Raw genomic sequence first — 15,630 nt, 5'->3', positions numbered from 1 at the left:
ATCGACACAGGACACTAGACCCAGGACCTCAGGCCTCATCAACACAGAACACTAGACCCAGGACCTCAGGCCTCATCACCACAGAACACTAGACCCAGGACCTCAGGCCTCGTCGACACAGGACCCTAGACACAGGACCTCGGCCTCATTGACATAGGACACTAGACCCAGGACCTCGGCCTGGTCAGGCCAGGGCTGCAGGTGGAGAGCAGAGCTGCCTCTCTGATCAGGAGGGTGGAAGCAGTTGCGTGGCCAAGCCCCTTCCCCACAGCTCTGTTTCCCCTGGACTAAGTGCCCCCTCCCGCGGGTGGCTGGCCCAGCCCCAGGCGTGTCCTGGCCTGCTCCCCACTCCCAACAAGCAGCCTCATCGTCGCAATGATAGGAGCAGAGCCACAGCCCTACACCGTCCACCACCCCACACCGCAGGCCTGTGGTCAGAGGAGCCCACAGGGCGGTGTGAGGCCAGACGGGACACAGGAGGGGCTGGGACACACAGACGGGGCACAGCCCCCCGGGCCCCTGCCACCAGGACGGCAACGAGCCCTCAGGGGCTTCCGTGCCCAAGTCAGCAGCTGCCTTTCAAGGGGAGCTCGCATCCTGGGTCTCCCCGTCGCCCGGGGTTACTGGGTCAGCTGTCGCGTGGAGGCATCTCCTCCCTCGTCCTCCACTCCTGGCTGCTGGGGGGGACCTGGGAGGCGTCTGGACTCACCCTAAATTAGAGGCCACGTGCCCAGCCGGGGCAGGAGGTGGCCCTGGCACAAAGCTGACCTGAGGGGCAGGGGTGGGAGCTGGGGAGCCCAGGTGGAGGCCCCAGATCCGGTTCAGCCCAGGGCCCAACTCCCTGTGCCAGCTCCCTCACATGCACGGGAGGCCTGGGAACCAGGAGAGGCCTGGGGGAGGGCGAGCCCAATGCCCTGGCGCCGGAACGGAAGGGAGGCCTCCAAGGACTGACCCGACAGGTTGGGCTCGGGTCAGGAGAAAGAAAAAGCCACACGCGAGGGCCCAGAACCACTTGCTGGAAGAGGAACCGGCCTGGACGCACGATGTCCACTGACGCCTGGGCCTGGACGACTCGCTAGGTGCCGCACGGTCAGCGGGCGCTGGACCCCGGGCTCAGGGACTAGACTAAGAGGCACAGTAACTAGAGAACAGAGCGCGGGGCCCCAGTCCTGACTGGGCAGTTCTAGGTACTTCAGGGACGGTGGGTGTGCACTTCCACCAGAGCATCCGCCGGCAGCCATGGGCCCTGCAGCAGTGCAGCGAGCAGATATGCACAGAATGTGGGCCCTCGGCCGTGCTCACGGGACCACCTGCCCTGTGGGCCTGGGATCGGAGGGCTGGACAAGCCCTCGAGATAAGCTGAGGTCAGCCTGGGGGTGCCTCCTGTCCGGGAGGCCTCCTGCAGGGCGTGGATTCCGAGGGAGGAGTGGGTTGTTTTCTAAGGAAATGGGGAGGGTCTCAGGGGAGGGCGATGACTGGGCTGAGGCTTGTGGGGTTGCCACGGGTCAGGATGGGGTGGGGCGGACCGGGGAAGCAGGTTTCCCCCGACGACGGGACGGATGGGTCTGGGACCGCCACTGCTCACCTGGGCCTGGGGCCGGGGCGGGAGGGGCCCCGTTGCCTCGCTGCCACTCCCCCAGGCAGCGCTGCAGGTCCCGCAGCTTCTTCTCTTCCTGCTGCACCGCGTGCTTCCGCTGCCGGCGCGCCTGGCGGCCCAGGTTCCCCTCCCGGCACAGGCGCCGCGCGGCCTCGGCGATCTGCAGCTGCAGGGCCAGCTCCCTCTCCAGGCTGCTCAGTGGGTCCTGGGCGAGGACGCAGTGAGTGACACCGGAACAGCCCAGACCCCCAGCAGACGGCGGTGTCCAGGGCCCAGGCCTCCGAGCAGCTGGCCCAGGACCCACCCAGCAGCCTGACCCCGAGCCAGGCGGGGAGGGACTGAGGTGGACGCTTCCCTCCTACCCCAAAGGGCCGGGCAGACGAGCCACCCGTCACACCACGGGGAGGGACCCGAGGGTCCAAGCCACCCCACAGCCCGCCTCCCGTGCTGAGAAAGGGGAGGATGGCCCCAGGAGCCAGAGCGACCCGTCCACACAGGCCACTGCCTCTCCGGGCCGGCTGCGCTCTTGGCTGGCCTTCTGCCCTCAGGGAACTGAACCCCATGTCCTCCCTTGAGGTCCCCGCCCTCCCGGCACTGGCACGGCTTCCCTGAGGCCACGTGAGCTACACGTTGGCGGGTGCCCCTCGTCCACGCAGAGCCAAGCGGCCTGAGCTGTGTGATGCTAGAGCAGAGACCCCTGCGGAGGGGAAGCAAGGCCTGGGGACCACAGCCGCCAGCCTCGGGGAGCAGGGACGGCGCCCTGCAGCACCTCACCTCTCTGTGCAAGGCCCACTCGTCCAGTTTGTAAGCGGCTCCGATCCTGCGGCGGACCTTGGGGGCCTTCTCCCCCGGTCTGAAGGGGTACTCTGCAGGCAAGATGCCCGTCAGCTCCTGCGGGGGAAGCAAGTTCGTGCCAAGCCGCTCTCCACGCACCCAGCCCTTGGCCGAGCAGGAACAGCCCGTCCGGCGGGCCCTGGGTGACCTGTGCCGCCCTTCCCCAGAGGCCTCTGCCCATCTCCGCGCGTCCCAGCGTCCAGGGCTGTCCCTCGTCCGGGGATCTGCCCTGGCCTGGCTATGGTCCCCTGCAGCCCCTCCTCTGCCCGGCCATATGCCTGGGCCCTGCGGGGAGAGCTGTCCCCTCGCTGTGCCATCCGGTGCCCCGTCGGACCCCCAGAACTTTCTCAGGACCGGGCCTCCCACTCCTCGGCACCGACAGCCCAGCACGCGGCTCCAGCCCCCGGGGTTAAGCCCGCGCTTGTGTGCGGCGGGGGCCCAGCCTCACCGCTTCCCGCAGGCAGATCCTCCTCAGCTCCTCCAGGCAGGCCTCCAGCCGCGCCTCCAGGGCCCTCTGCTGCTTGCGCACCGCGTGGGTCAGCTCCTTCGCGGGGGCCACCGGGCTGTCGGGGCCTGTGGCGGGGCAGGGGCGCGCGCTCAGGGGAGCCTGTCCCAGGCGCCGTGGGACGCCCCCGGGGCTGTCGGCGCACACGCGCGCTCAGGCGGCCTCACGCCTGCCCAGGCTGCGGGCCGGCCGCCACAGCAGGCCGTGTCACACCCAAAAGGCGGCGTGTACCCCGGCGGCCCGACGGCACCGTTACGGCTCGGAGGGACGGGCGGCCCCTCGGCCGTGTGCGGTGAGGGCCAGGCTGTGGTCAGAGCCCGTTCCTTCCCGCCCTTCCCTTCCCAGCCGCCACCCGTGGCAGGTGCCTTCTTCCTTGTCTGCTCCCCCACCCCTCTCACACACACTCACACACATACACACTCACACACACACATACACACATACATACACACACATATAGACACATACACGCACGCACATACACACATTCTCACACACATACACACACCTACACACACACACACACACACACACTGCACGCGCATCCTCTCTCTGTCCAAACCAGACCCGACTGGGCCCATCGGCTGTGGCCAGCCTGAGCCACAGCCCCTTCCCGCGAACCAGATAAGAGTTTTCAGCTTCTTAGGAATCATGGGGCCAGAGCTGAACACGGCAGGTAGCTGTTCAGATAGGATTGACACTCCAGGCCAGAGCCCCCCCTCCCACCCAGGGAGGAAAACTCTCAGCCCTTCCAGGGTCTGCACCCACTTCCCCGCACAGTGGCCTCCCCGCCGCCCCCGCCTTGGGCCCCTCAGCCTGGCCGGGCCTGGAGCCTGGGACTCGAGGAGTTGGTGGGGTCGGGGGCGCCCGAAGCCCTCACCAGACTGCAGGATGATGCCGCTGTCGGTGTCGCTGACCTCATCCTTGCTCTCCATGGTGGACTTCTGGGAGGAGGGGGCACAGAGGAGGAGGGGCCGACACCCTTCCCAGCCTGGGCCAGGATGTGCAGGTGGCCTGGAGTTTCCCCAGCTTTTAAAAGAACAAAAAATGATACACGTAAACCCCCTTGCCTCCAGACAGAGCTGTTGAGTCAGGTGGGTGAGGGTGGGAGATGTGGTGTGAGGCCCGTGCTTCCGGGGAAGTGAGTCTGGGATGGGGGTGTCAGTGCTAGGGGCGCTGCGGACAGAAGGCTCTGTGGGCCTCTCCAGCGCACCTGCCCTGGGCCCAGCCTGGGCCCCTGCCGCCTCCTTCCCAGAGAGGCCTCCGAGCCCAAGGGGTGACAGCAGTGGTGGCCACAGGGACCACGACACTGGGGAGAAAGCCCATGAGGACAGGAGCAAAGAGAGAGGATGGAAAGGAGGGAACAAGAAAAAGGTGGGAGGACAAGTCAAGGAGGAAGGGAAGGAGAGGAGGGAGGGGAAACGTCGGTGCCAGGAGGGAGGCACGGCTGACGGTCCTCAGCCCAAGACCCATCCCGCCGCCCCCGTGGGTGAGGGCACCGGGCACTCAGCCAGGCCCTGTCCCGAGGCCCACAGCCCAGGCTGCCTGCTGTCTGTCTACACCAGGCGGTCCACCCTAGGGCAGGTGCCCAAAGCCGTGAGCCAACTCCCGGGCCACCAGCTATGCCTGGGAGGCGCCTCGAAGGGGAGGGGGCCCGGACCTCACACCCCACAGCCGGGAGCGAGGCAGCGCGCACGTGCACGTGTGTTGGGCGTGTGCTGCCGGGGCTGGAGGGCTGACCAGAGCCGAAGCTGCCCCAGGATGGGAAGGAGACCACGGCCACTCTGCTTGCCCGGGCCGGGCGCACGTGTGCAACTCAGGTAGAGTTCCAGGTGTGCGTCTGCCGGCAGCAGTCACCCGGCCGCACCCGCTGGCGCCCCCTCTCTCCTCGCCAAGTCTGCACCCCTGCTCAGGGTCCCAGCTGGCCGGGGCCTGGCGGCGGCTGGCTGGAGCCAGGGTGGGGAGCGCGGGCGGGGCCCGGGCAGGCGGCCTGGAAGCCCAGCCACCTGCTCCCTGAGTCAGCCATTGAGCAACAGTCCAGAAGTCCTCCGGAGTCTCTGTCTGGAGCTTCTCCTGCTTCTCCTCAGTGGGAGACAAGCTGAGCCCGCAGCCAGGCCCCTGGAGGAGGGACCGCTGACGGCCAGGCCCCAGGAGCACCTCTCTGCCCATGGACAGCTTTACAGACCTACAGAAAGAGCACAGCCTAGCAGAGCACCTTGGGCCTGTTAAAAACCTCGCCCTGAAAACAATAGGTACCTGCACTTTGGAGTTTCAGTTCTCCAAGGAAGTCTAGAGAGTGGAGGGGAGGATTTTTTTTTTAAAGTTTATATGGGGCCTCTGCGAAGATGCCAAGGAGAGAGCCTGGCCACACGTTCTGGGAACCGAGACCAGGGTACTGGGCGTGAGTTAGCTCTGCCCGGTTCACCCTCCCAAACCCTCATCCCTCCTGGAGATGGAGCGGGACAGACAGCAGGCAGCTCCCCCGCCGCCCGCTGCAGAGCCCTGGGCAGCCTGTGGGCCTCCCCAGCAGCCAGGGGCAGGGCCCTGTCAGAGCAAGGAAGCAAGGCCGTCCTAGCACGTCTGCTTGGACGAGGGAGGGGGTGATGTGGGAGGGAAGCCATCCATTACTCACACTTACTAATTAATTATTAACCATTAAGGAGCGCATTGGGAAGCTCTGACAACTCAGACCTGCTTCTCATGCTGTTGCCTGTTGCAGAGTGAGCAGGAATTGCAGGGACCGAGGGGTGGCCCGGCAGAACGGCCCCCTCAGCCCCTTCCTCCCTCTGGCCAGGGTCGGGGGCAGGCCTGCTCCAAGTAGGGCAGAGAGCACGGACCGGACGTTGGGAGCCCCAGATTCCAGCCTGGATCCTGCCATCACCTATGTGATCTTAGGGGAGCTCACCTCACCTCACCTGGCTGGGCCTCCCGTCCTCACAGGCACGGTGACAACTGGACGGTACCCGGGGCCCTGGCCAGTCCCCACACTGAATCTGGATAGCGCCAGGTTGAGCAGGAAGGACCCACACGTGTGCGGCCCGCTCATCTGCCCCCCCGGGGGCGGCCCTCCAGCTTCGGGGACCCTGTCCCAGGGCCTGCAGGCTCCCGTGGGTGTTGAAGGCATGCCTTTCAGATACAGGCAGTTCTGGGAATATCCCCGCCTCTCCGCATGGGAACCCTCCCTGCCCTCCAGACCCGCAGCCCCAGGTGGCAAGCCCTATCCGTCCACCCCGAACAGAGAAAAAGAACGGAGAACAAGCAAACGAACGCAAACCCCCAGGAAAAGGCAGAGGAGGACAACAGGGGAGGAAGGGGAGCGCCGTGCACTTGCCCTCGGGCTGAGCCACTGGGACCCTCTCCCGTCACAAATGTGGCCCCAAAGGGGGGCCCTGGGACTCTCTCGTCCCAGCCTTCCCCGCTCCCGTGGAAACTGAGGCCTGGGAACTACAGTGCCGGGTCCTCCGAGCCCACCGGCACCCCCATCACCCCTGTGCCCTGTGGCTGACGGCCACTGCTGGGCCCCCCACCCCTAGGCCGGCTTGCCCTCGCCCCAAAGACCCGCTCCAGCTGCCCCACCCTCACCTGCTTCCAGCTCAGTCCAGGAGTCCGGGAAACGCCCCCTGGTCCCAAGTCAGGGGACCGAGGGGCCTGGCATGTCTCCTCAGGGTGTCCCAGGCCGCCCCGTGCTCTCTGGCCCACTTCCGCTCCCCACGCCGATGGCCGGTGGCTGTCCCTCCCCTGGTCCCGCCTGTGTCCCTCCCAGGCTGCCCGGCCAGGGGAGCCAGGTTACTTGTTCCAACCTGAGTCAGAGGGAGGAGCGGTGAGCAAGCCCTTCCCAGAGCAAAGCCTGCCCCACAGGCAGCCCGGGCCTCTGCACTTCCGGGGGCCGCACAGGCGGGAGAAAGGGGCTCCCCACGGAGGAACCCCAGAAGAAGGCAGCAGGGATCAGGCCCTCACGGCCTCAAGGGCCCCCCTGCCCTGTGCTGAGCCGCCCGCCCCCCCAGATTCCGGCTCCGCGCAGCGCCCAGAGCAGGCGAAGACCCCGGCGCGTGGGGACCACCGGCGAGAAACCTACATGCTGACAAGGAGGGTCCCTGCTCCCCAGACCCTGAAGCGGGGCCAAGGCCAGATGAGATTAGAAACTCCGGGCCGGGCCGTGACCCCGGAACTCCACGCGGGGCGGCTCTGGGGTCCCACAGCTGGCCAGGCTGTTCTGATCACAGACATTTCCCTCCAGAATCCTCATGGCCACCACCTCCCTGTTTATCTTTACAGCCATCCCTCCACAGGGCCCATGGCGCATTGACCTGGACCCCAGTCCTCTCCCTAGTCCACAGGAGGGCCACTGGGACCCCGGGGTCTAAGCTCAGTCCCCAACCACCGGGGGCCAGAGACCAAAATGGAACTTGTTCCCTACAAGAAAGGAGCCTCTGGGTCTCCACGCCACTGACCTTCAAGGAAAACCAACAGTTTGGAATTCACTCTATTTCATTGGTGGAAGCAAGGGCCAAAGACACTGTGACCCATCACAGGAGGCAAGAAGACAGACAGCGCTGCACACGAAGGAGACCCCTCAAGGCTTAACGCCACCTGCTTTTCTCACCATGCCCCTCACCTTGGGATCCCAGCACTCACGAGTCTCCAGTAGCTCCACTCCCCCAACACCAAGACGACCTCGCCAGACGCTAGACCACATCCCCAGCCCCTACACCACCTCCCCAGCCCCAAAGACCTCCTCCCCAGCCCCAAGACCACCTCCCCAGCCCCACGACCACCTCCCCAGCCCCACGACCACCTCCCCAGCCCCAAGACCACCTCCCCAGCCCCTAGACCACATGCCAAGCCCCAAGACCACCTCCCCAGCCCCACGACCACCTCCCCAGCCCCTAGACCACATGCCAAGCCCCAAGACCACCTCCCCAGCCCCAAGACCACCTCCCCAGCCCCTAGACCACATGCCAAGCCCCAAGACCACCTCCCCACCCCCTAGACCACCTCCCAAGCCCCAAGACCACATACTCAGCCCTTAGTCCACCTCCCCAGCCCCAAAGACCACCTCCCCAGCCCCAACGACTACCTCCCCACCCCCTAGACCATCTCCCCATCCCCAAGACCAAATACCTAGCGCCAAAGACTACCTCCCCAGCCCCTAGACCACCTCTCCAGGCCCTAGACCACCTCCCCAGCCACAAGAGCACCTCCCCAGGCCCTAGACCATGTCCCTAGCCCCGCGACCACCTCCCCAGCCCTATATACTACCTCCCCAGCCCCTAGACCACCTCTCCAGCCCCAAAGACCACCTCCCCAGCCCCTAGACTCTCTCCCTAGCCCCTAAACCACCTCCCCAGCCCCAAAGACCGCCTCCCCAGACCCAACGACCACCTCCCCAGCCCCGAGACCACATCCCCAGCCCCAAAGACCACTTCCCCAGCCCTAAATACCACCTCCGCAGCCCCTAGACCACATGCCGAGCCCCAAGACCACCTCCCCAGCGCCTAGACCACCTCCCCAGCCCCAAAGACCACCTCCCCAGCCCCAAAGACCACCTTCCCAGCCCCTAGTCCACCTCCCCAGCCCCAAAGGTCACCTCCCCAGCCTCTAGACCACCTCCCCAGCCCCAACGACTACCTCCCCACCCCCTAGACCACCTCCCAAGCCCCAAGACCACATAGCCCTTAGTCCACCTCCCCTGCCCCAAAGACCACCTCCCCAGCCCCTAGTCCACCTCCCCAGCCCCAAAGACCACCCCTCAGCCCCAGGACCACTTCTCCAGCCCCAAAGACCAACTCCCCAGCCCCTAGACCACCTCCCGAGCCTCAAAAACCACCTAGCCAGCCCCAAGACCCCGCCCCCAGCCGGAACACCACCACCCCAGCCCCAAAGACCAACTCCCCAGCCCCTAGACCACCTCCCCAGCCACTAGACCACCACGCCAGCCCTAAGAGCAACTCCCCAGCCCCTAGCCCACCTCCCCAGCCCCTAGACCACCTCCCCAGCCCCAAAGACCACCTCCTCAGTGCCTAGACCAACTCCCCAGCCCCTAGACCACCTCCCCAGCCACTAGACCACCTCCCCAGCCACTAGTCCACCTCCACAGCCCCTAGACCACTTCCCCAGCCACTAGTCCACCTCCACAGCCCCTAGACCACTTCCCCAGCCCCAAGACCACCTCTCCAACCAGAAGACCACCTCCCCAGCCAGAATACCACCTCACCAGTCCCAAAGACCACCTCCCCAGCCCCAGGACCACTGCCCCAGCCTCTAGACCATTTCCCCAGCCACAAGACTACCTCCCAGCCCGCAGACCACCTCCCCATCCCCAAGACCACCTCCCGAGCCCCTACACCAACTCCCCACACCTAGACCACCTCCCCATCCCCAAGACCACCTCCCCAGCCCCAAAGACCACCTCCCCAGACTCTAGGCCACCTCCCCAGCCCCTAGACCACCTCTCCAGCCCCTAGACCACCTCCCCACCCCAAAGTCCACCTAGCCAGCCCCAAGACCATGTCCCCAGCCAGAAGACCACACCCCAGCTCCAAAGACCAACTCCCCAGCCCCTAGACCACATCCCGAGCCCCAAGACCACCTCTCCAGCCCCAAAGAACATGTCCCCGCCCCAAAGAACACCTCCCCAGCCCCAAGACCACCTCCCCAGCCCCAGAGACCACCTCCACAGCCCCAAAGACCACCTCCCCAGCCCCTAGACCCACTCCCAGCCCCAAGACCACCTCCTCAGCCCCTTGACCACCTCCCCAGCCCACAGACCACCTCCACAGCCCCAAGACCACCACCCCAGCCTCAAGACCACTTCCCCAGCCCCTAGACCACCTCCCCAGCCCCTAGTTCACCTCCCCTGCCCCTAGACAACCTCCCCAGCTGCAAAGATCACCTTCCCAACACCAAAGACCACCTCCCCATCCAAAAGACCACCTCCCCAGCCCCAAAGACCAACCCCCAGTCCCAAAGACCAACCCCCGAGCCCCGAGACCATCTCCCCAGCCCCAAGACCACCTCCCCAGCCCCGAGACCATCTCCCCAGCCCCATGACCACCTCCCCAGCCCCAAGACCATCTCCCCAGCCCCATGACCACCTCCCCAGCCCCAAAACCACCTCCCCAGCCCCAGAGACCACCTCCACAGCCCCAAAGACCACCTCCCCAGCCCTAAAGACCATCTCCCCAGCCCCAAAGACCAAACCCCCAGCGCCACTACCACCTCCCCAGCCCCAAAGACCAACTCCCCAGTCACAAAGACCAACCCCCCAACCCCAAGACCACCTCCCCAGCCCCAAAAACCAACTCCCCAGCCCCAAATACCACCTCCGCAGCCCCAAAGACCACCTAGCCAGCCCCAAGACCACGTCCCCAGCTGGAAAACCACCACCCCAGCCCCAAAGACCTAATCTCCAGCCCCTAGACCACATCCCGAGCTTCAAGACCACCTCTCCAGCCCCAAAGAACACCTCCCCAGCCCCTGTCCCAGCCCCCAGGGCAGGGATGACAGAGGAAGTCACCCCCCCCCAACCACCTTCTGTGGAGCTGTGTCACCAACACAGGCAGTCTCCCCACTCCCCCTGCACACACACCCATCTCCCCTCACATTCCTGTGCACACCCTCTGTCCAAACAACGTGAGCCCTGAGCCCTCCAGGCTGACCACCGCCTTCTTTACCCAGGCTGAGGGGCCCCAACAGGGGACAGCCCCCCTGTGCTGGGGGGCCTACTCTGGGTCTCCCAAAGAGCCCGCAGCCCTTCCCTTCCCCCCCACAGGTTTGTCACAGTCTTCCCACAACAAACAGAGGAGTTGACTCTGAAGCTGCCTCCACCCAGCCTCCACCTTGCCCATCCCCCAGCTCCGGGGGGGAGGGAGTGATGGAAGTTTCTAGAATCAACTCATAGCATATTTTTTAATGCATAAACTAAGATGAAGAGAATCACTAAGATAATGGATTATATTAAATACAGTTCTAAAAACAGTGAAACATAGTAATCTATATATGTTTCTTTATTAACATCAAACAGGATCTAGTAGTGGGCAGTTCCGTAGCAATGACGATGGTAAACGATGTTTCATGACCGACGGTAAACCAGGTTTCAAGACAGCGATCACAACTGCACCGTGATATGAAACCCTCTGTGGTGTCTATTAATGGCAAATCACAGGTACTACCAAGGGTTACAAGGCAATGCTAAATTTCAGTAAAGGTTAGTGAAAAATAAACCCTTCCCATCCGAGTACACGACCCTCTGAATGCTATCCACAGATGCTTGGGTGCCCACGGACCCAGTTAAGAATCCCGCCCTCAGGTAACCACCCCCATCTCTGAGCTCAGGGAGAGAAGGACAGAGGACCGACCAGTCTCCGCGTTGATCCTCTGGAATCCTCCAAGGCCCCTTGCTCCCTCAAATTCACACGCAGCATTTCCCAGCCCAGCAGGATCTGAGGCTTGGAGTGGGACCAGCCAACCAACTCTCCCAAGATCCCCAAGGCCATGGATCTCCCTGGCTGCCATGCCCTTCAATTCAAAGTATCCAGAGTGGGCATTCCAGAGGCCTGCTGAGAACGTGGGGTTCAGCGCCCTGCTCCCAGCCAGTGCCCTGAACCCCAACCCCACAGCATCATTGGTGAGGAAGTGGGGTTTCCCCACACACTTGGAATCTGATCTTTGAAAGAAGGGAAAAAATTGCATCTCTTTAGGGTTTTCATCTCCTAAGGAAAAGTCCTGAATCAGAAAACTCTTGCACCTCCTGCATCCATCCACTCTCCATTATTTTTTTTAAGTTCCTCCTTTAAGTTTCCTGTGATACATGAGATCGGAAGTCAGAGCAAGGGCCCGACCTGACGCCCCAACCAGCACCCAGCAAAGAAGAGTCTCAGGCGCTCCTACAATTTCACTTAAACAATTAAGGAGCCAATGGTCGGCGGCTCGAGCCAAAACAGTGAAAAGAGAAAGGAGGGAAATATCCCGGGACCCTCCAGGCGAGGGGGGCGGGAGATGGTTCCTCAAACTGTTTTCTTTCCCCTCTCCTCCCTTCCCAGTGGGAAAGGTGCTCGCCTCCAGCGAGCGATGGTGGAGCGGGCTGGGACAGGGGACTCCACGACGGCCTGGAATGCGCCCTGGAATCAGACCTCTAGGCTCTCCTCAAAAAGCCCCTTTGTCCGGTCCACCCTGCTCCCCTCCCCCACCGCGCCCTCCGCGTCCAGGCGGCCCGAGACTCGGCTCCTTTTGTCTGCCTTCCCGGAACCTGCCAGGGGATCCACAGGCGTGGGGAAGGTCGGAGGAGAAAGGTCGAGGAGACGGAAACATGCATTTTCGGTAGGAACTCGGAATTCCCACCCCCCGGCAAATTCCCCCCATTCCCCGCAGGGCCCCCTCCTCTAAGGCGGAAGACTGTGGGTTAGGGGCTCGATCCCCCCGGCTCCCGCGTCGCGCCCCGGCGCTCCCCCTTACCTGTCCCATGGAGATCCCTCGCCGCCCGCCTGCCCCCGCGCCCCCCGCGCGCGCCTCGCAGCCTCGGGACCTGCTCGTCCAGGCCAGCTCTCCTCCCCCCGCGACTCCTCCCGGCCTCCCCTCCCCGGAGGTATTTCATTTAACTTCGGCATTTGCAGCATCCCAAATGTTAAAGATCCCAAGACATCTGTCCCCTGGGGCGTACCAAGGCCCAGAGGAAAGAGGGGAAAGACGCAGGAAGGGACCCGGGAGTCCGATCCGGGAGCCGGGGCGGGGCCGCGCGTCGGGGCGGGGAGGTGCCCGCGGGGGTGGGCGTCCCGCGGGGACCCGGGCGCGGGGCGAGGCCGGCCCCCTCTTCCCGCTTCCGGACGCGCGCGCGGCGGGACCCCCCCGCGCAGCCAGTTCCCGCGGCCCGGCGGGGGAGGCTCCTCCCGGACCCGGGCCGCCTTCCCTCCGCGCGCTCCGGCCGGCCCGGCGGCTTCCGCGCCTGGAGACCCGGGCTGAGCCGAGGGGGTGCCGCGCCCACCCCCAAGGGCGCTCCCCGCCCCCCGGCCCCCCATTGCCGCGGCCCCGCCGCCCCCCGGCCCCCCTGCGGCCCCGGCCGGGCCCCCTCCCGCCGCTGGCGGCCCCGCCGCGAGAGGGAGGTGCGCGCTCCGAGGGGTCGCCTCCTGCAGCGTACCGCGAGCCGGCGCCCCGCCCGTCATTCATTCACTCACCCACTGATTCAGGGAACACGCTGAGCACCTACTAGTGCCCGTCCCGGCGGATCAAAGTTAAAGGGCTTCGGGGATCCCCAAGCTAGCCGAGCAATCCCTTGGCAAGAGGGTCAGAGAAAGAAGGCCGGCAGCACCTAGGCGGGGGGGCGGCGGGGCTGACCGAGCGGAGGACGGCACAGACTGCCCGAGGAGGCCATGCCAGGGAAACTGGGGGTCGGGGCGCGAGGAGGAGCCCACGGCAGCAGCGATGGGATGCGCAGAAGCAAAATGGCAACGGAGCTCAGGAGGGTCTAGGCGCTGAGGGCACTTGGGGTGTGGGGCCAGGAGGGGCAAGGGACTAGAAGACTGGAGCCGCAGGCAGTGGGCCGGCAGGAAGCAAGGCCGCCCCGTGCGGTTGTCCAGGTTGTGCACCAAACTAAGAGGGAACGCTCACCCAGGCTCCACCCACCAAGCCGCGGGCCTTGGCCAGAGCCGCATCTCCCCAGAGGCGGTGGCTTTTTCCAATTTGTACTGAGGCGCTAGGTGAGCTAAGTTGGCTGAAGAGTCATGTGGGCTGACTAAGGATTTCAGATTTTTATCTTGAAATTGAGGAAGAGCTCCCAGGAAACAGAACCAATAGGGGATCCCCCGTGTGTGTGTGTGTGTGTGTGTGTGTGTGTGTGTGTGTGTGTACACACAAAGAGAGAGGAATTGGTCCACGCCATTCCTATTCCAAAGGCTGACAGGTCCACAACCTGCAGGGTGGGGCTGGCAGTCTGGAGACTGGGGGGAGTTGCAGTCCGAGCCCAGAGGCCGTCTGCTTGCCAAACTCCCTCTTTATTAAAGTCAGTCTTTTTGCTATTCAGGCCTTCACCTGAGTGGATGCGGCCCACCGACATTATGGCAGGTCATCTGCTTCACTCAGAGTCTACTGTTTATTTCAATGTTAATCTCATCTAAAAAAAAATACTTTCGCAGAAACATCTGGAATAATGTTTGACCAAACAGCTGGGTACCGTGGCCTAGCCAAGTTGACACATAAACTTAACCATCACACTACAGAAGACAGTCCGCCCGAGGACAAGCTGGGCAGACTCACGTTCCCGTCACTTTGGTGTGTGAGTAATTGGTGCGGGGAGAGTTGCAAAACAGGGGAACCGTGGAGAGATGGCATTCAGACAAGGGGTGAATTCACGCTGTGGAACTGGGGGGACGGGGGGAGTCAAGAGCTATTTGGGACCTAGTCTGACTCTGTAAGTGACTGACTAAAGGCTTGGCAGAGAGGAAAGGGACGAGCCGGGGGTTCCCGTGTCTGCTTGAGTTCAGGGTAGCGTGTGTTCATTTTAGGACACGGGTGATAATGTCCTGAGAGCAGCCAGGCTGCAGGGAGGGCTTGGGAGCCGCAGCAGAGCTGCAGCTCCGGGACCAGGTGAGATCACCCGGGAAGGGTGTGCAGGACGAGAAAGGATGGGGGCGGGGGGAGGAAATTCTGGGAGCACTTAAGGGGTGGACAGGTCGTAAAGCACCTCCAAAGGTAAGCATTATTATTATTACTCACGCGATGGAATAGTTTGTTGAAATGTTGATTGGTAGCCCCTCCCCCTCCCAGTCACCCCTGCCTTTTCTCTTGCTGGGAGGCAGTGGCTTCCTGAAGGCCTCAGCTCTGGGCCCACTGAGACAATGCCAGGGGGCCCGAGGTGCAAGGGTAGGGATGTGGCTTTGAGGGCCCGGACACAGAGGGGAGATAGACTGGGAACGGGAAAGAAGACGCCCTGTGCAGCGAGGACCCTGAGGTGCCTCGGGAGGTGATGAGACCTCAGTAGAGATGGGGGTCAGGATGCGGGGCCCCAGATTTCTGGCCTCGGCAGATTCTTCCACTGCACGCGTCCAGGGGGCAGGAGCCCTGGCGACAAGAGACCCCCCGGGGGGCCAGAGCCACTGCCTTCCCCCTGCCTTCTGGCCTCCTTTAAGCCTTAAAGGATACTGCATGAGAAAATGCAATTTTTTGCCATCCCAGCAGGCCCAGGACAGAATCAAACTGATTTAAAATAAATTAAGTAACACATGTGTCTTGCAAGCCTGCGCTTGCAGGTTGAGATTTGCAGCAACGCTGTTCCCTTCATTTACAGGTAAGGAAACTGAGGCCCCGAGGAGCTCAAGCTGTGTTAAAAGCACACAGCCAGTAAGGGACTGACGTGCTTTTGCGAGGTAGACCTTCCTGATTCCATAGCCCTAACCTGTGGCCGAAAAACTGCAGACACGCAAAGGGACCGGGCAGACACGGTGAAGGGAGGAAGCGTGTCAGGGCCGAGTGCTGGTCACCACAGCTCTTACCCGGCCTTGGTGTGTGTGGCAGGGGTGGGGCAACTGTGGACGGCTTCCTGGAGGCAAAGTTCAAACACTCAGGCTCTGTCTCAAGGGGCCATCGCTGCAAACGTGGTCATAAGAAAAAGGCGTCTGTTTCAAAGACAAAGCTGGAAATCCACATTTTCTATGTGAAATCAGATGGGTACACCTTCGATTTTCTTGTTAAAAATTCAGAAGCG

At 63.4% G+C, this 15,630-nt stretch overlaps 1 protein-coding gene and 1 long non-coding RNA gene across 10 annotated transcripts in view; both read right to left on the bottom strand.

Moving 5' to 3' along the window:
* LOC113614462 (uncharacterized) overlaps positions 1-143 on the bottom strand; it is a 378-nt gene extending 235 nt beyond the window's left edge. The window contains exon 1 of the long non-coding RNA XR_003430647.1: positions 53-143. This is a non-coding gene — a long non-coding RNA (uncharacterized LOC113614462). The remainder of the gene's footprint in view (positions 1-52) is intronic.
* Positions 1-6,715, bottom strand: part of INAVA (innate immunity activator) — a 29,621-nt gene extending 22,906 nt beyond the window's left edge. For 8 of the 9 annotated variants that reach the window (XM_027095988.1, XM_027095987.1, XM_027095984.1 and 5 more), the window contains exons 1-5: positions 6,519-6,715; positions 3,817-3,965; positions 2,880-3,004; positions 2,372-2,488; positions 1,586-1,802 (exon numbers count right to left, since the gene is read on the bottom strand). In XM_027095988.1, the coding sequence (XP_026951789.1) occupies positions 1,586-1,802; positions 2,372-2,488; positions 2,880-3,004; positions 3,817-3,871 (514 nt within the window). In that variant the 5' untranslated portion in view covers positions 3,872-3,965; positions 6,519-6,715. Of the gene's footprint in view, positions 1-1,585; positions 1,803-2,371; positions 2,489-2,879; positions 3,005-3,816; positions 3,966-5,192; positions 5,655-6,518 lie in introns of those variants that run through there. The other variant, XM_027095991.1, reaches the window with a different exon arrangement.
* Between the last annotated feature and the right edge of the window lie 8,915 nt (positions 6,716-15,630).

Source organism: Aethalodelphis obliquidens, unplaced genomic scaffold (genome assembly GCF_003676395.1).
Source record: "Aethalodelphis obliquidens isolate GAN/ISIS:26980383/991018 unplaced genomic scaffold, ASM367639v1 scaffold97, whole genome shotgun sequence".
NCBI lineage: Eukaryota > Metazoa > Chordata > Mammalia > Artiodactyla > Delphinidae > Aethalodelphis > Aethalodelphis obliquidens.
Note: the sequence above shows the minus strand (reverse complement) of the source record. Positions and strands in the feature narration are given on the sequence as shown.